We start from the raw sequence: 20,700 nt of genomic DNA, 5'->3' as shown, positions 1-20,700 counted from the left end.
TGACTGGGGTGAAATGATATCTCATAGTTGTTTTAATTTGCATCTCTCTTAGGGCTAGGGATTTTGAGCATTTCTTCATGTGTTTGTTAGCCATCTGGATGTCGTCAGTGAAGGCTCGATGTTGAAGTTTTCCGACTTATTTAAGCAAATGAAGAGCAGACCTAGTACAATAATCCTCAAAATAGTAATATACCCAGCAAATATTAGTAGTTGTCATAAAAACCAAATTGTAGGAGGACTTTATGCTAAGCACAATTGTTGCTGTAAGTAAATATGCAAAATGTTTTGTTAAATGAACACTTGGTCAGCCTCTCATAGATCACTTCATCATGACATTTTGTAAAAGATGTAATATCGTAATATTTGCTTTTACCACTATAAATTCAGTAGCTCCCCAAAAGTCTTTTATTTTTCTTTTTTTACAGTATTTTAAAAATGTATTATTAATGTAAATCTTTCTATAGCCAGTTAGTCTTCCCCCTATCTTGATGCCAACATTTTTCTTCATAGAATCTAACTCCTCAAATAATTTGCTCAGAATACAAATTGAATAGGTATGTACGAAGACTTCATCTCTGACATTCACATTTTGTTTAATAACATTAGTTACAGTACCCACAATGTCATTGCCCTTTCCCCACTTCCTTACTGTAATTCTCATTTCCATTAATCTTTCCATCCTACCCCATTCCACTTCAGGACTTTATCCTTTGACAAATGCTACTCTTTGGACCTTTTGTGATTGGTTTTTCTAAGAGATAAGTGCCTCACTGGTGTGATTATTCTTCTTAAAAGACTATGTATAGCTTGGCTTATACTTTAGACATGAGGGTGAATTTTGTTCCATTTTCAAAGGATGGATAAAGGCCATAGTCTGGGGGTGGAAGGGGGGTTCACCCATCTCTATGTAGTCAGTAAGCATGGCCTAACTAAAAAGTAGTTACATGTACACAAAAAAGTCAGTTAAGACTCAGGAGAGCACTTTTATTTTTAACTATAGAAGAGTATCAAAACTCTTAGTACCAGCAGTCAGGAAATCAAAAGATGAATTGCATTGGGAAAATCTGCTGTCAGGGACTTCTCTAGATTATTGAAAAACAATGATGTCATTCTAGAGACTAAGAGGTGTCTGATCCAGGCCATGGTCTTCATAATTACTTGCTATGCATCAGAGAGCTAGACAATGACTAAGGATAACAAGAATCAATGCCTTCAAGTTGTGGTGCTGGAGAAAAGTCTTGAACATACCATGGACCACCAAGAAAACTCGGAGAGGGTGAAACCAAGGTTTTCCTTGGAAGCTAGGATTTTGAAGTTCCCTCTCACCTACTTTGGGCATACGCCCAGGAAGGACCAGTCCTTGGAGAAGGACATCATGCTTCGAAAGGTAGAGGGACAACACAGGAGAGGAAGACCCTGGATAAGATGGATTGATACAATAACTGGGGCAATGGAGGTAGGTGTGCCAGTGCCAGTGAGACTGTCTCAGAACAGGGCAGGCTTCAGAGCTGCTGTACATAGGGTCGCTATGGGTCACAGGTGACTTGATTGCACATAACAATAACAGCAGAAAAAAAAAAACAACAACAAAACCAACCAGCTAAGTGAAGGAATAGAGTTGAATCAGGCAGATCTGGAAAAACCTTTATCAATCCATTGATCTAGTTACTCAACAAATATTTATTAAGTTCTATGGCAACCTAATGGTGACCAATCCAATGGCATACAGTTTGAATCCACCATGGAGGAAAATGGGCCATTTCTTCCTGCACTATTTACAGCCTCTGAAAATGCACTGGATGGTCAGCTATGAGTTAGTTCCAACTTGATAATGCAGGGCAACATCTGTATACCAAACACTGTGTTGATAGGATGTTTGTGTAGAAATCGCTGTGAACACAGTAGCCTCCATGCCTGTCATTGTTGAACTTATCATCTAGAGAAAGAGAGAGTAAAGAAAATAGTCACATTGGGGTAATTTTTATGAAGGACACAAACGAGAGTTAGAGAACAATGGGATAAAAGTATGTACAGATGTTGTGGATAAAGAAGGCTTCTATTAGGAAGTGGCACTTAAGATTAGATCAAAGGACAAGCAGGAATTAGTCAAGCAGAGAGAAAAGAATGCTGGCAGAGAGAACAGTGTGTTCAAAGGCTGTGAGGTAGAAAACGGCATGGTGAGTGAGAACTTAAATCTCAGTTCTTTCTTCATAGCTAAGAAACTTCTAGAAAGCCACTTAAACTTTTTGAGACTTTATTTATGCATTTTAAAAATTGAGGTAGAACAAGCATTGTTGAAAGAATTTGTTGTTATTGTTATGTGCCATTGAGTCAATTACAATTCATAGCAACCTTGTTGTTGTTAAATTCCGTCGAGTTGTATATGACTCATAGTGACCCTATGAACGAAAGACCTAAACACTTGTATAACTTTCATTGTTTCTCCAAGTTCATAGAGTTTCCAAAGGCAAGCTATTTCAGAATTGGATGACACTCCTGCTTCCAAGCTTGTTTTAATCGGGGAGCTCCACCAAACACTCTTCACCAGGGGTTACCATTCTCACATTTGATGCATCAGTGTCACAGTATTTATCATCACATCAACCACGAATTACCTCTGTACAGCAAATGGATAGACCAGTGCTATACCACTTAGAAGAATGACCAAAAACAATTAAAACCGGGCTGAAGAGCCGCAGATTAAAATCACCCACCTTTGGCTTGGTAGCATAACTTTCTATCCACTAAGCCAACAGAACTCTCTCATTGTTGTTGCTGTTAAGTGCTGTCAAGTTGTAGATGACTCATAATGACCCTATGAATGAAAGACCTGAACACTTGTATAACTTTCATTGTTTCTTAAGAAGAACAAACAGGAACTCTGCTCTATCCAGTGCCATCTTCACTAACTCTGATATACAGCCACTGTGTTAAGCCATATTGTTGAGTGTCTTCTCTTTCTCTGACCCACTACTTTGCTCAGCATACCTTTTCCCAAAGACTAACAACATGCCCCAAGTATGTGAGATCAAGTTTCACTATCCTTACCTTTAAGGAGCACTTAGGTTACACTTCCTCTAACAAAGACCTTTTTGTTCTTTTGGCATCCCATAGCATATTAAGTATTCTTCTCCAGCACTACAAATCAAAGCATCATTTCTTCTGTCTTCTTTATTCATTGTACAACTTTTAGAAGCATAGGAAGCAATTGAAAATACTATGACTTGGGTCAGATGCAGCTTAATCTTTAAACTGACATCTTTAATAGCATGCTTTTTCCAATGCAACTTGTCTTCTGATATCGTGAGTGCTATTACTATTTGTGTTGATTGTGGATCCCAACAAAACTAAATCATTGACAACTTGAATCATTCTCCATGATGTTGTGTATTGGTCTACTAGTGAGCATTTTTGTGTTCTTGATGCCAAAATATAACCTATATTGAAGGCTGTACTCCTTGATTTTTCTGCAGCAAATGCCTAGAGTTGTCTTCACTTCCTGCAAGCAAAGTTGTGTCATCTGCACAATGCAGTTTGTTGATGAAGCTTCCCTGAATGATTTGCTCAGCATGCCAATTGAATATGTATAGAGAAAGGATACAACCCTGATTCGTAATTTCCTGAGTTAAACATACAGTGTTCCCCTGTTCTCTCCAGGTAGCAGCATTTTTCCCTTAATTGTGAGTGAATTTAGTGAGTATAAAATAGCGGAGATGATGAGGATGAGAAAAGGTTTGCTGTATTGTTCACTGAGTTGCTATATATTGTAGTGGTTTTGATGGCATCTGATAACAACCATAAATGAGAAAAGATGTACCTTACTTGAATCACTTTCCATTATATCAAAATCTCAGAGTCTAGCTTTGTCTTTATCACAATCTGATTAATCCATCTATTTATGTTATGTTGACAGGAGGGCCAACCTCCACTGAAACCAGAGTACATTCTCTGCCTTAGATATTTCCATTATTTAAAGAGAGAATAGACACAGATTCCATTTGTTCACATGAGAGCCTTCTATAGTCAAAACAGAAAAGGTAGTGAGAGACGGGTGAGAGGGAGAGAGCAAGAACAGGGAAAGTGGAAAAAACCAAAACAACAGAACAATCCATTTCTTAAATTAGTTACTTTCTATTTTAGAAATCTATTTTAAAGTATGCATGAGATCTTGCTTTTACATTCATGGGGAGAGTAAGGTTTGAGGTTAAATGTTCAAGAAATAAAGAGACAGGAAAAAATGGGAGCTCGGTTGATGTAGGCTATAGTATCATGTGCTGCATGCAAACTAAGAGATGACATCTCCAGTGGTTTAAATCCACCAGCAGCTCTGAAGGAGAAAGGTGGGTAATCTCTTCTAGTTAAGATTTGTAGTCTTAGAACCCCAATGAAGGGTTGCTATGGATCATAATAGACACAAAGGCAGTGAGCTGAATCTAGTTGGACATCCAATAAGTGACAGACAGAATGCTTCATGAATTATGTATCTTACTACAATGAATCTTTACATGAATTCTCTAAGACAGGTTTTATATGCTCTTTTAAAGATAAGGCAAATGGGGCTCAGAGGAAAACGTAGATAGCACTTAGATGTTGTTCCACTTTATCTTGCAATATTTACTGTGCATTTGAGCAATTCTTTGAAAATTTTTATATTTATAAAGTCCTTTGTGAAACCAAGTGTTATATAGATAAACCTGAAGTTAGCAGACAGTACTCATCATTTATATGCTTCTTTAGAATATTGTGGCAATGCATGCCATATTGTATATTCCATTTGCCTTAACAAGTATTAGACACTATGTTTTATTATTTATGTTTTTGTGTTTTATTAGACACTATGTCAAGTGCTGTTGAGTCATAAATGATTCATAATTGACCCTCCAACAAATTATGAGGTGCTGTGAATCACACAGGAGATTGTCCATCTTTCTTCCTTGGAGCAGCTGATGGATTCGAACTACATGCCTTGGTGTTGGCAGTAAAACTTTTTACCCACTATGCCATCAGAGCTCCCTATAGGGGACTGAAATATATAGCATGACACTTATATAGGAAACTAAGAATAATTGTTAGTTTGTTGGGGCTAACAGTGGAGCAGGAAAAGTTTGTAGGGGATATAGGTGATGAATGGTCTTGGTATCTCATTGAAAAGTTTGGATTTTATCCTATGGAAGGAAGTCACATGGTTATAGTAGCATTTTAGGGGTGTGTGTGTGTGTACCATCAAATTGGATCTGACAGGTACAGGAGGAGATTGTCCTCCTTCTCCAACAAGGCATCTGGTATAGTAGCATTTTAGAAGGACCATTCCACAGCTCTTTTCAGACAAAGCTCACCAGTCTATGCTGTGTGGCAGTGAGAATCATCTACATCTTCCATCGTACTTCCTCTTTCCTTACAGGAGCAGTGGAAGGTGCCATGGACCTGATCTTGATCAATTCTCTACCTCTTGTGTCTGATGCGGAAACATCCCTCACCTGCATTGCCTCAGGGTGGCACCCGAATGAGCCTATCACGATAGGAAGGGACTTTGAAGCCCTAATGAACCAACACCAAGATCCACTGGAAGTTACTCAAGACACGACCAGAGAATGGGCTAAAAAAGTTGTCTGGAAGAGAGAAAAGGCTAGTAAAATCAATGGTGCTTATTTCTGTGAAGGGCGAGTTCGAGGAGAGGCGATAAGGATACGGACCATGAAGATGCGCCAACAAGGTAATACACCTTCATATGTGGGCTGGTGAGGCATGCATGCTGCCTTTTATTTTGGTAACTGCTCACTCCGAGGCTGAATATGAATGGTCTGAGTGGTCGTGTTTTTTCTATATCTCTATCTCTGGTACACAGAGGATTAGAGAGAAAAGAGACCCCGTACTGGTGACTTTATGTCTACTACATGAGATGGTATGAAATGCAGCAGTATTTCATGATGTTCTGTCAACAGTTCATGCCCTCCTGGGAAATATATTACATGTATGTAATCTGAAAATTACTGCAGAAGAGTTGTGTATAGTCAAGCTGACCACGAGCACTATTTTGAGTTTCGACTTGACTTTTTCACTTGGGATTTTTTTTCTTCTCTCTTTTGCTTGCCTCTGAGTTCTCGTAACAAAAATCAGGAGAAAATGATAACATAAGTAGAAACTTTTAAATGGTCATGATTATGGAAAGCTCAGCTTAAACGGTTAGTTGGGATTTCAGTTATTTCTTTCTAAACACACAACCACCAACAGTGACATGTCTGATAAACAGTTAAGCTGGTGAGACTAAGGCAAGTGGGTTGACTAGGTGGCACTGCTGGTCTTAGCCGGTTGGTGACTAAGTGAGCTGGTCTCAGCTAGAGTCACCAGGCAGCTTGGTTTTTCATGTGCCTTCAGCAGACCAGCAGACCTAATCCAGGTGTGTTTTCACCGGGGTGGCCAAAGTGCAAGAGAGTCCTGAAAGCCAGCCTGAGATGTGCACTCCTCGTTTTTGCCTCGTTTTATTGTCCAAGCAAGTGCAGTGGCTGAAGCTAGACTCAGAATGGAAGGAGATTTCAAAGTTAAATGCAAAGGAGGAGGAATGAAGCATTTGAGTCATTTTGGGGTAAAGACCATGATTCAATGTTAGCACTAGAGTGTGCAGACCCAGGCCACAGAACAACACAAGTGGATTTTTTGAGAGTCTCTGCCAACGAGGAGCAATAATGCCCCCTCTGGCTATGCTCAGGGGTGAGGTGATGGAGGCTTTTTCATAAAATAAAAGTAGGTCCTAAGTAATCTTTTTATACTTTTTAACTGAAAGGTTAACATGCCATATAATCTACTTTTTGATAATATAGAATTCACTTTATTTTAGTAATTGACAGATAAGAATAACCATAACATTAGTCAATTTTAAATCATCTCAAAAAGAACCTCTGTGCCCTGTAGCTATCTGCCGTCTTCTAAAGCCCCTCGTCCATAAGCATATACTAATCAGGTTTCTATCTAGTTGTTGTTGTTATATGCCTTTGAGCAGAATCAACTCATAGCTGACCCTCCAGCAGGTTCTCAGAAGCTTCAAAAGCTGTACATTGGATGGATGGATGGAGGGAGGGGGGAGAGAGAGATAGAGATAGAGATAGAGAGAGAGAGAGGAGTTAGAGTTGCGCTTTATGCCAGAGAGCAGCTGGTGGATTCAAACCGCATGCCTGTGGGTTGGCAGTGTAATTCTTTACCACCAGGCCATCAGGGGACCTTACTTCCCTCTGTTCTGGACATTTAGAAAGAATAGAATTGTTGAACACTTAGTCTTTGGTGACTGGCATCTTTTACTTATGTTGATGCTTTCCAGACTATTTCACATCGGAGGATGTATCAGTGATTCATTCTTTTTTATGGCTAAATATTATTCCACTCAATGGATGCCTCATGGTGTGCTTATTCAGGCATTAAGTGATAGTCTTTTCAATTGGCCTCATTTTCTGGATATTATATTACAAACATTTGTGCATATATCTTTGAGAGTGTAAATGTTTACGATTCTGTTGGGTGTATCTCTAGCCTAGCGATGAGTGATCTGCATGACAACTCTCTTTAATCATATAAGGAACTGCCACGTTGTTTTCCAATGTGGTCGCACCATTTTGAATTCCCACCAACAGTGAAGGAGGGTTCTAGTTTTTCCATCCTAAGCTCAATCTTCAGGCCAATCCACCTGCCTGAAGATAATTGGAGGAACCTATATTGCAAACGTTATTTAATAATGCTGTTCTGTCCTGAGGCTCCCAGACTTAGGCAGGCAGGCAGGTAGATTTTTTGTGCTTTTGATGCTGCCTGTTTGGAGGAAGGCCGCAAGATCCCAACCAACCAGAGAGATCCAGCAAACACTCTCTCTGGGTTGATAATACTCAAAATCATTAAAGAAGAGTCATCGATAGACTGTTGATAGTCGTGACCATGGGGGCTACGGACTGAGAAGTTGCCATTCCATGAGATAATAACATTGTGAGCTCTTTAGAAACTGTAAATTTTGTTCTAAAAATGATAATTAAAATGAAAAGTAATTATCATTTTAATTGATATTTATTAATCCACATGATTCTCTGGTAATTCATGCATAATCTCTACAGTTTTCTAGACTTATACTTCTTGAAGTTGAATATAATTACAATCCCTTAGGAGCCTTGATAAAATGCAGACTCTGGTTTTTTTTAAAGAAGGTAAAAGTGGGCATGGGGGTGATCTTGAGATTCTGCATTTCTGATAAGGTTCCAGGTGATGAGATGCTGCTGGGCTATGGACTGCACTTTGAATTGCACAAGTATAAACTCTACATCTACCTAGAGTTCACCTGGGAAAAGTTCGTTGAGTTTGCTAGTGATATATGGCCTAGAACATAAGGACTTCCATTGCTAACCCGGAAGCCCTGTCTCTCTGTAGAGTTAAGTCCATTATAAGCTGCACGGGAGAAAGATGATTTCTAGCCTTGGAAATCTGCCGGAGGGAGGGTCAGTTATGAGTTGGTTCCAACTCAACAGCAAGGACTGAATGGGTAATGACAGAATTTAAAGATAGCAAGCTACACTTTAAGGTCAAAAGTGATAAAAAGGACTCTGTATCAAAAGTGAAGTAAAAAGTTTTCTTAGCCATCTAGAAAGTTCACCTTTAAATGACACCAGGACGAGTGGGAAAAGTGCATGGTAGGAATTCCCAGGGACACTGCTCTCCGGGGAGGGGAGAAAGGTTAGACAAAGGGATGTGAGGTGTGCCAAAGCTAGCTCGGCTGAAAAGACAGCTCTATTATTTTTGACATGTGGCCTTTGGGATTCCACTTGGAGAAGAGCTATGTTTCTTTTGCTACTGTTTCCACCTTTGCATGAAGATGATCCGAGCTGCATACCCAGCAGTTTGACAGGAGTGACATGTGAAGTACTAGTTGCTCATGGGATCAACTTCAAGAACAGATAAAGGAGCACGTGTAAAGCATGCTGAACCACACAGCACAGGCAGTTAACATTGACAGTAATGACCCATTCAAATATAGAGAGGGCAAGCCATCAGAGGGGAAGGACAGTGTACATTCAATCAAGTGAGATGAAAAGAAACAAAAGCTTCGATAAAGAGATATGATAGCTCTGACTCATACACATCCAGGTTTTCTTTTCTTTCATAATTTACCTTCCATATAGCCTCAGGCAAGTTATTGTGTGGTCCAGTGTAGATTTCAATGCATAGTGAGCCTACAGGACAGAGTAGAGCTTCCTCATCACACTTCCCAGGCTGAAGTCTTCACCGTAGCAGATCATGATGTTTATTCTTTTGTGGAGCTGCTGGTGGGTTCAAATCTCACATCTCCCCATTAGTAGCTGAGGGCTTACATGTTGAACCATCCGTGCTCCTTTTATCTACCTTCTTGAAAGTGATGCTACCAAGCCAAAGGTGGGTGACTTTAATCTGCAGCCCTCAAGCCTGTTTTTAATTGTTTTTGGTGAAACATTCTTCTAGATCGTATAGCCCTGGTCTGTCCACTTGCTGTACAGAGGTAACTTGTACAAAGGTTGCTGTGATTCTGAACACTGTGACACTGATATGCCAAATGTGTTAATGGTTACCCATGGTGGACAGTGTTTGGTGGAGCTCCCTGATTAAAACAAGCTTGGAAGCAGGAGTGGCATCCACTTCCGAAATAGCTTGCCTCCAGAAACCCTATGAAGATGGAGAAAGGATAAAAGTCACACAAGTATTGAGGACTTTCCTTCATAGGGTCGCTATGAGTCACCTATGACTCAACAACAACAACAACAACAACAACATGTCCTTAAGAGCCCTGGCACCATGGTTCATCACTCAACTGCTAATGGAAGGGTCAGCAGTATGAATCCCTCAGCCACTCTGAGTGAGTATGATGTGACAATTGGCTTCTACGAAGGTTGTGGAGAACCCACAGGGAGCTCTGATGGCCTACTGATAAGAAGCTGTGCTGCAACCCTGACGGCCTGTAGTTGAATACAACAGCTGCTTTGATGGAGAAGGATGGGCAGTCTCTTTCCATGTCATGAACTGCCTCTGAAAACCTGCAGGGGGGTCAGCTAGGGGTCGGTTCTACACGGGTCAGTCCTGACTTGATGATACACAACAACAACATAGGGAGAGCTACTCGGTTCTGTTGTGCTATTATGAGTTGGAATGAACTTCAATAGCAGTGGGTTAATGATCCTTTTATGAAGCTTTGGTGCACAATGGTTAACCCAGCTCTTAACAAAAAGGACAATGGTTCCAACCCACCAATGGTTCCACAGGGGGGAAAAAAAAAACCCCAAAAACATAAAACTTGCCAAATTGCTTCTGTAAAGATTACAGCCCAAGAAACTCAATGGGGAAGTTCCCCGCTGTCCACTAGGATTGTTATGAGTAGAAATGCTCATGGCCTACAAGAAGAAATTCTTTTTCACCCCCCATCCCCACCCCCACCCCCATGAAATGGAGATAGAGAACAAGGTCTTGAGACTGTTTTAAATGAGATGCTGATGTTGTTGTTAGGTGACATTGATTCAACTCTGATCAATGAATGAAACTCTGCTGGATTCTACAGTGTCCACACAATCTCAGTGATGCCCAAGGCAATTGCTCTAGTCACTATGTCAATTCATCATGTTTTCCTTTCCTTGATCTTCTCTCTTCTTTTCCAAGTATGAAGTCCTGTCCAAGGACTGTGCTTCCATATATCAAGTCCAAAGTTTTTCTCCTCAGGAGTCATAAGATGAGGTCCAAATCATCAACCTTTCAATTTCAATTTGAAAGAGAACTCTGGGCTCACTTCCAAAAGATTTATTTGTTCTTTGGGCAGTCCAGTCAATGTTCACCAATACAACCATTCAAAGGAATAATACTAACGCTTGATTTTCCTTATTCATTGTCCCACTTTCACTTGCACATGAAGCAATTGAAAATATGGCTTGAGTCAGACTTCCCTTAGTGTTTTAAAGCGACAGTCTTGTTCTTTAGTATTTTAAAGAAGTCCTTGATCTTTAAAATTGGGCCACGTCAGATTTGTCCAATACAATGTGCTGTTTGATTTCTTGACTACTGCTTGTATGTATGGTGATTGTAAAATTAAATCCTTGACACCTCCAATCTTTTCTTCACTTACTGAGTTGTGAGAATTCTTGTTTCTTTATGCTGAAATGTACTCCACACTGATAGCTACATTCTTTGATCTTCTGTAAATGCTTCAAATCTTCTTTTCTCTGAGCACATAAGCTTGTGTCCTGTGCTTATCACAAGCTGATGCTAAGTCTCCAGTCCTGCCGTCACAGTCTTCTTTATATAGTCCCACTTCTTAGATAATGCAAAAAGTCAGTTCTTATAAATGTTCTTAAACAGGATTTAACTAAAACAATATATTTCTTTCTGAGAGCTTTCCACGTATGATATTGTAGAAGAAGGTGCATAGGAAACATAGCAGTTTGTAAATGATTTGATGCCAATCATTGCTCTACTTTTACTTCTTTTCTCAGCCCACCTTAATTCCCCTCTTCCCTGATTTTGTTTCTAAAATACAATCCATCTGCTTAAAACCCTAAACAGAAACTCAAGCTATGAAGCAGAACTATGAAAATTGAAGTCAACTAAACACGAGTTTGAGCCCAGCACTGCAACTGCGTAGCATGAACCCACGTAAGCTACTTAACCAAGACCATTGAATCCTCCTTTGAAAATCAAAGTGAGGCTGGACACTTAACCCTCACAGTTTAGAATCCGATAAGGTATCGCCATTAAACATGACCAGCATGATCTTACTTGCACTAAATATTTAATATTATGACAGTGCCCTGGTATAAGTCACACTTCAGTGGAATTAGTAAGTTTCCATCCAATTGTGGACGTTATTAGTAGTATCTTTTAATAGAACTTTGGAGGTTTTTATCAAGTAAGTAAAATAAATACTTTCTTTCCTGTAACTTAAGAATGACACTTCAGGTTCTTGAAGTTTCTCTCTCTTGCTGACCACCCAGGGCTGGGTGCGGTGCCAGGAAATATTCCTCATGGTGGATGGTGGAGGCCAAAGCTATGCTTCCCTGTCACTGCTAATTTCTGAGTAGAACTCTGTGGGAACTGAGAAGTGCCTGTCCGGGGACAAAGCAGGAGAGGATAAACATCAGAATATTCCTGCTTGCTGCTGACTTATGCATCTGGGGAGGAAGTGGAAAATCCATTTGGCAGGAGCCAAAACACAGCTTAAATTGGCTCACATACCCCCAATAGCCAAGCTGCTTTTATCAATGGTGTCATCCCCAACAGTCAAAAGCACTTTTGTCAAACCTCACTGACCATTTCATCTGGGGGAGGAAGTTATAAATGAAGTTCAGAATATTTTCAGATCCAAAGATCTGTTTCCGAACATTCTATGGGAGGAAGTGTTTCTCTCCACCTCACTTTCATTTGAGAAATAGATTTATTGTGAGAACATTGAAATCCCAACATGATTTGTGAAGTCATGATAGAGATGAGCCATTTGTGTCGAAATAACACAAACTCATATACTGAAAACATAGAGAAGATTTGAACTCACATTTATTTCTTCACCCATTCATTCCAAAAGAATTTTAAGCCTCCATTTATGCCACATATTGGGAAAACAACCATGAGCCAAAGTTAACATTTCCTGAATGTTTATATGTGCTTACATGTGACACTCCTCTTGGAACACGATGTGCATTATCAGCTGGTTTGGTTTAAGTGCATGTACAATAAGAACTATTGAATAAATTAAGAAAACTCATTCCCATCAAGTAAATTCCGGCTCGTGACAACTCAAGGAAAGAATGGAGTTCAGAATGGTTGGAGCTGAGAGCTAGGACGGAGCTGGAGAATGATGAGTCTGGAGGTCAAGTTCATTTCTCTGTCTATTGAATCTTATTCACTTAACTCTGTGTCCCTCATAGGTAGCCTATGGGTGTACTGCCCATAGAGGACAGTTGTGAGAACTAAATGCTTTAATCTAGACTTAGCTAGGTGGACTGACATAGTGACTGCAGCAGCAGACTTTTGTGTGTCAGAGATTATGAGGATGGCACAGGATTAAACAGGGTTCAGATCTGTTGTTCATAAGTCATGCTTGACTCAGCGACACCTAAAAACAACAACAACAACATGTATTTCGGGCATGTTATGAGGAGGGACCAGTCCCTTCAGAAGGTCATCATACTTAAAATAATAGAAGTCCTCAATGAAATGTATTGACACAATGACGGCAGCAGTGGGATTAAACGCAACACAGAGTGTGGACATCACGCAGGATTTGGGAGAGGGCATTCATTCTATGTCATAGGGTTGCTCCGAGGTGGAACTGACATGATGGTACCTGACAGCAGCCACTATATTACTATCCTAATCAAATTTAGAGGAGAAAGTAAAATTAAATTCTATTCTTTTCAACCATACATGGTGGTTGTTGTTGATTGCCATCAACAAAAATTTTTTTTCATAAACAAGCCAAAAATAATTTTATTTAAGAGTTTGAATTTTTATTTTCATCAAACTTTTTTTTCTCCTAGGGATGCTTATTATTTTCATGCTCTTTTGTCGTTTGTTAATTTCTCTTGCCTATATATTTATAGCCATAAAATATTTTTATGTGGAAACCTTTTATTGTCATTTACTTCTCTTGTTCTTGAGGGACACTGATCTTTCTGTTACCACTTAGCCATGATGCTAGTAAAGGTGGCTATTGTTTTTATGATCTATTCAAGTCATGTGAAGTGGGAGCCAAGATTCTTCTGTCACTGGGGAGACCAAAGTGCAACCCAAAGGCTGGACTCTGGTGGCCTAATGGTAAGAAGCTGTGCTTCAATCCTGAAGGCACACAGTTCGAATCCACCAGAAGCTCCATGAGAGAAGGATGGGCAGTCTTCTCTTGTGCAATTAGTTGTTTCAGAAAACCTACAGGAGGTCCAGCTGTGGGTCGGTTCTAACTCAATGGTACACACCACCACCAATAACAACAACAACTTACATCCATGGAATTCATTTCAGCTCCTGGTGCCCCAAGGGAGCTCTGGTGACTTAGTTGTAAGGAGTCACGCTGCCAACCCAAAGGCTTGTGGTTTGAGTCTACCAATTGCTCTGCAGGAGAAGGATGGGAAGTTTCCTCCTGTGTGATTCACTGCCTTCGAAAGCTGGCTGGAGGGTTGGCTATGAGTTGGTGCCCGCTCAGTGGCACATAACAACATCAGGTTTCCAGAGCTAATCTTAGTGGGATGAAAAAGCTTAGCTTTTTTCCACTGAGTGTCTGATGGATTCAGAGTCTTAGAGAAGCATGGTATTTGGGTTAGCAGTGCACAGTGCGGTGCGCCATACCACCAGCGCTGCTGCTTTAGTGCTCGATGGAGGAAAACCAGCCTGGTGACAACGTAGAGATGACAAGCTGGGCAAAGACCACCCACAACAGTAGAACGTCAGTGTGTGTGTGTGTGTGTGTGTGTGTGTGTGTGTGTGTGTGTGTGTGTGTTCCTACCTGCTAAATAGGCAGTTTACAGGGTACAGAGTGTGGAATAACAAAGAACCATCAAGTGTGGGGGAAAGCTCCTTTGGAGCGGAGCCTACAGGGGGAATCTGGTTCCTTTTCAGAACACAATGCTGAGAAGTGGAAGTCCTGGCCAGCTAAACAGCCTTCACACAAAGGGGCAAAAACATAAACACAGCACACAGAAAGAAACAACAAAGTGAACTGGAAACATTCTTGTGGCCAAGAGCCTTTCACTGAGCGCAGATATGGTTGGGTCACCAGGTGACCTACCTTGTCGAGTGACTGTGTGCCGCAGGTCACTGCTGTTCCAGCCCCTGCATGTCTTCCCTCCCTCCTTGGTCCCACCTTGATTATGTTAGAAATGTCACCACACCAGTGCTGCCATGTATTTATATTTGGAAAGAACATGGGTGTTTTCTAACAACCAAAGGAAACCTGGTGGTTCAGTGTGTAAGTGTTTGGCTGTTAACAGAAAGGTTAGCAGTTCAAACCCACCAGCCACTTAATAGAGGAAAGATGTGGCAGTTTGTCTCTTTGAAGGTAGCATTCTCAGAAGCCCCATGGAACAGTCCTACTCTAATCAGTCTCTAGGGTTGCTGTCATCGACATGGGGGCTTTTTTTTCTCTCTTCTTTTATTAAGGGCTTGACATAGGTGTGGGTGAAAGACGTACTTCCCTCTTGGGAAGATTTTAGTCTTGGAAACCTTAGGGTGAGCTCTGCTGTGTCCTGTTGGTTGACTGTGAGTAGGAGCTGACTCAATTACAGTGGATTTGTTTGGTGTGGGTTTTTAGGAAGTGCTGGTGGTGCAATGGTGAAGAGATTGGCTGCTCCTGGAGAGACTGACAGTTCACACTCATCTGATGATGCCTCGAAAGAAAGACTTGCCTCTTTGCTCCCACAATGAGCACAGTCTTAAAAACCCTATGCACATATCTACTCTGTTGTTGAGGTGGAATCAACTCAGTGTTGCCTAACAGAAAGAACAAAAAGACCTTGACTTACATCATTGAATATTCTTTTTACTGTTGTTGTTGTGTGCTGTTGAATCAGATCCAACTGGCACAGGCGGAGATTGTCCCTCCTTCCCCAGCAGGGCATTTGGTGGATTTGAACCATGCGCCTTCAGGATTGCAGCACAGGTTCTTGTCGCTAGGCCACCAGAGCTCCTTCATCATTGGATATTCTTGACAACCTTTTACATTTATTTATTTGTTTTAATTTTGGTAAGTGTTCACAGAGAGATTTGTTTTCATTAATTCATTCATGTACATTTTCCTTTCCCAATTTTTTTTATGCTGTCCTGCCTTTGACAACTTTTTTAAAATGAATATTCCTTCCTAATTATTCTTCAAATTACTGAGGACAATGACATCAGTCTGAATGGTGTTTTCAATCACTTGCTGTGCATCTGAGAGTCTGACAATGAATAAGGATGACAGAAGAATTGACGCTGTTGAGTAGTGATGTTGGGGAACAGTCCTGAATGTTGAATGGACTACTAAAAACGCAAACACGTATGTCGTGGGGAAGGTGCAGCCAGCATGCTTCTTAGAGACAAGGACGGCAAAGCTCCATCTCATGTTCTTTGAGCACGTTGCTAGAACAGGTTATTCCTTGGAAAGGGACATTATGCTTGGAAAGGTGGAGGGTCAGCAAAAGAGAAGACAGCCCTCAATGGGATCAAATGATACAGTGACTACATCAATGGGCTTACATGTGTCAGAAATTGCTAGGATGGCACAGGATAGGACAGTGTTTAGATCTGTTGTTCACATGATCGCTCTGAGTCATACTAGACTTGATTGCACCTAACAACAGCAACAACAATTACCAAATATTCCATGGACTGCCAAAAGAAAAACATATATGTCTTGGGAAAAGTACAGTCAGAATGTTCCTTTGAGGCAAGGATGAAAAAACTTTGTCTTCCATACGTTGGGCATGTTGTTAGGAGGGATTGGTGCTTGGAATAGGACTTCATGCTTGGAAAGGTGGAGGAGACCTTCAAAGTGATTGGCACAGTGACTGTAGCAATGGGCTCCAGTATGTCAGAGATGATTAAGATGGCACAAGATAGGACGGGATTAAAAATCTGTTGTTCACAGGGTTGCAATGAATCATACTTGACTCATGCCCAGTGTCTCGTAAATGGCTTAGTGTAGACATAAGTCTGAGATTGTCTGATTCTAACACTGATAGCATCCCTTGTTCTACATCAATCTCCCTCGGGGTTTTCCCCCTGTCGTCATCTGCACCTGCTCCAAAGGCAATCACCTACCTGATGACCCCAGAGAGTTTGTCAGGTGGTCTCCTGACCATGACAGGAGATACAGCTCATGAGTGGAGAGGTTTGACTCCTCTTGACTGTAGTTCAGAGGAATCTTCTGTCCTCAGAGCTGCCATTTATACCAAAGGTTTACATTGAACTTGAATAGCCTCTCTTAAGCCATTGACCCCAAATACTCAGACTAGAGGAGAGCAACATCTCAGAGACCTCATGATTCATCCCAAGTTCTTCAACAGGAGTTTCCCAGGCTCTCAAAGATTGGGACCAGAGTGAAACCCTTCAGGGAGATGCAAGCATTTTCTTTTCTTTTTTTGGTAATTTTTAAAAATTTTCTCCCATTTATTTTTAAATTAAACTTTACAGAGATTTAGGATTTCTGCTCTTTCATTGTCGCACTATTCTCCCTGCCCACCCCCTCCCCCTCAATTCACTCTTCTCCTTGAAAAGAAAAAGAAAAACTTTTCCATTGATATGCAATCCCTCCCCCTCCCCCAAGTCCACTCCACTATGCAGCTTTCACTCTGGACTTCTGTAATGATAAGAATACCCAGTCATATATTCCTTTTAAACAGTTCTCTTCCTCATCTGTTTTAATGCAATATACATCATTCCTCCCCTCCTTTTCTGTCTTCCCAAAATCCTGTCAGTCCCATTTTACAACAGTGGCCCTATGAAATATTTGTCCTTTTGTGACTGAGATATTTCACTCAGCATAATGTCCTTCAAGGTCATATATTTTGCATAATATTTCATGGGTTCTTTGTTTTTCAAGGCAGCATAGTATTCCATTGTGTGAATATACCAGAGCTTCTCTATTTATTCAATTGTTGATGGCCACTTGGGTTGTTTCCAGCTGTAACCATTTTCTCATGGATTTTTAAAAAAATATAATTCAAGTGCATGCTGGTCAGAAAATCTGAATATTATTTGTTATTCAAGGGGTTGTGCTTTGTAGGTTAATATGCAGGCAGTGGGCCTGAAAATAACATGTATTCATTTAACTGGGCACCAGATTCCATGAGCATCCAACAGACTTTCAACTGTGTTATTAAAATCTTTTTTCTATTTTTCTATAATAATTTTCAGTCTGCTAGTTCAATTAGTTTCTGAAAGTGTCTATTATGATGAGGATGTTTCTCCCTGTAATGGTCAGCTTTTGCATCTGTTGCTCTGGTTTTAGGTGCCAAATACAAGTAGAGTATTATTATATCTTTGTGGTGGGTGACTCCTTTTTATTATTATTTAAAGACTGTCTCCCAGAAGAGCTAGATGGTATCTTTTTAACACCATGGTCCATTCCTATCATGACCAATCTGGATGGACCTGGATAGAATGTGAAAAAAATATGGAAAAGAACTCAAATTCTTAAAAAAACCCAGTTTTACTGGACCATTTAAAACTAGATGAGTCCCTGACCTTATATTTACAAATATCTCATGATGTCACCTTTTAGCAGCATGAGTACTTATTTTAAAGAACAGATTGGCATACTGAAGAATAATAAAGGATCATTTCCATGGGTTTGGTGCTCCAGTTCAAACATCCACAACCAAAAAAATCAGTGAAAAATGCCAGAGCAGAGATGAGAAGCTAAAAGGAACAGGGGACTAAAGGAAAAAGACAACTGGACACAGTGGAAGAGGCGAAGACTCGTCATGAAAAAGGTGAACTGACGTTGAACCGACGTTGAAAAGCAAGGTCGAAATTATCAAATGGAACTTAATGCTCATCCAAACACAATCGATATTAAAAACCAAGACTCTTTATTGCTAGCACTTTTCTTTAAAATGAATATTTCTAATATAAATATCGAAACACCAACTCCACGTAGTTAGTATAATTTTTTCTATCCTATTTTTCACAACCTGTCACTGTGTTTAAGGTGTAGATAAAAAAGGATGAAGATGGTAGATATACTTTTAAAAGTTCAGAGACTCACTGATTTCTATTAAATACCTTTTTCTTTTTAAAAAAAATTATTTTATATGTTTGCTTACAAAGTTTGTGTATGTTGTGTTTCACCCTCTCCTTTCACACTGCATTTCATGCAATCATTTCCATTCATTACATTTTATAAAAGTAATCATTGGTTTGGGGTGTTTGGGGTTTTGTTTTTTTTTTTAACTCGTTGTGTGCTATCAAATCATATCCCACTGGCACAGGAGGAGAATGCCCTTCCTTTTCCAGTGGAACATCTGGTGGATTTGAACCACATGCCTTTGGGGTTGCAGCACAGCTTCTTGCCACTAGGCCACCAGAGCTCCCATAAAAGTAATCAATGCTGATGAACATCTTTTTCTTTCCTTAGCATCTAGTCATAGCTGATACATAGATGACCCTCTATGTTTCCATGGCTAAAAATCACATGAGAGGAGATTACGTATCTTTCTCCTCTGCTAACAGATTTTTTTTTACATGATCTCATAATTTTGTCTTTTCCATATGCCATGGCTTTTAAGTCTTTTTCCTCCCTTTCTGTCTTCTGCTATATTGTCTCTTTCTTTTAACGTTTGCTCCTACTCTCCATAGTTTGGAAATTTATGTATTGTCTTCCCCCTTTTTTCTTCTCAGTGCCTTAAGATGCAGGCAACATGCTTGAAAACACACATTAAGATAACTGCCCACAAGCATCCGTAACATCCAGTATATCTTCAACGGTGTCATTCAAATTTTTTACATTTTTCAGTAATAATGTTAAGTTTTCTATCTTTAACATTGATTTAATACACTTCAAAATTAATCTTCCCTCCTTCTTATAGTTGTGACTCTTTATAGATTATAAGGGCACATTAAAGGATTTCTGGTGTGCCTGGGAGAATATGAAAAGATTTTATTCACACTTGGGGTCCAGTTAACCAGTGCAGGCAGACAGTGGCATGTCCCAAGTCTGACTCAAAGACTGAGGTATCTGAGTAGATAGTCTAAGTCAAGTCTACAACAGCTTCCATAACTGCTTCCAAGGATTGTTCACTCATATATCAGTGCATATAAAATTATAGGAAAGAAGATACTATGGTTCATTCTTCCTTTATTCTTATTTTTTGATAATTTTGTTATCTGTAATAAGTCTTGCATTATGCTGGTCCCATTAAAATGTGTATGTGGGCCTTCTAAAGCCATGAAGATTAGGTTGGACAAAAACAAAACAAAAAGACTAAGAAGTGTGTGTGATAGAGAGAGAGAGCGCGAGAGAGAGAGAGCGAGAATGAAGGGAGAGCGAGAGTAAGAGCGACATTTAGATTCCTTCGTACTTTGGTAGGGATCAGAGAGAAATGTCATCGTTAATGCAGTTTGTAGTTGATATTACATCTTATTTTGATAATATATATTAACCAATATTTCCCTAACCAGTTACATGGAAAAATTGAGTGTGTATGTTGTGTGTGTATTTGTATTTTTACAAAGGAAATCACCATATCTTTCATCAGATTTTTAAAAGGGTGTATGATCTTCAGAAAGACTAGACTCAATCGACCACCACTTGTTTCATATCACAGAAAGCAACTGTGTGATTTCACTTTGGTAATTATTTTTCTTTCTGTTTTTCAAAGCTTCCTTCCTACCAGCCACTTTAACTATGACTGTGGACAGGGGAGATAATGTGAACATATCTTTCAAAAAGGTATTGATTAAAGAAGAAGATGCGGTAATTTACAAAAATGGTGAGTATAAAGACAAATACCGTATAAGGTCATTATTGTAGAACGTGTATGAGGATCTGAGGCAGGGAGGCTGGGAGCAGAGGGATGAGGATGGGTGTGTGTGTGTGTGTGTGTGTGTGTGTGTGTGTGCGCGCGCGCGCACGCGTATGAATCATAGGGTCATGCAATTTGATGGGTCGAGGCAGGTGTATGTATGAAGGAAATGGGAAAATTCCTATATAAAAAGCATTGTGTTTTTACTGTGTACCTAAACCAGTATAAT

General features: G+C 40.0%; 1 protein-coding gene across 1 annotated transcript in view; it reads left to right on the top strand.

Moving 5' to 3' along the window:
* TEK (TEK tyrosine kinase, endothelial) overlaps positions 1-20,700 on the top strand; it is a 112,977-nt gene that overhangs the window by 46,818 nt on the left and 45,459 nt on the right. Inside the window, exons 3-4 of the mRNA XM_006881335.1 lie at positions 5,402-5,713; positions 20,328-20,438. Coding sequence (XP_006881397.1) covers positions 5,402-5,713; positions 20,328-20,438 — 423 coding nt within the window. The remainder of the gene's footprint in view (positions 1-5,401; positions 5,714-20,327; positions 20,439-20,700) is intronic.

Source organism: Elephantulus edwardii, unplaced genomic scaffold, assembly GCF_000299155.1.
Source record: "Elephantulus edwardii isolate Elephantulus edwardi_28Jun2011 unplaced genomic scaffold, EleEdw1.0 scaffold00014, whole genome shotgun sequence".
In the NCBI taxonomy this organism is placed as follows: domain Eukaryota; kingdom Metazoa; phylum Chordata; class Mammalia; order Macroscelidea; family Macroscelididae; genus Elephantulus; species Elephantulus edwardii.
Note: the sequence above shows the minus strand (reverse complement) of the source record. Positions and strands in the feature narration are given on the sequence as shown.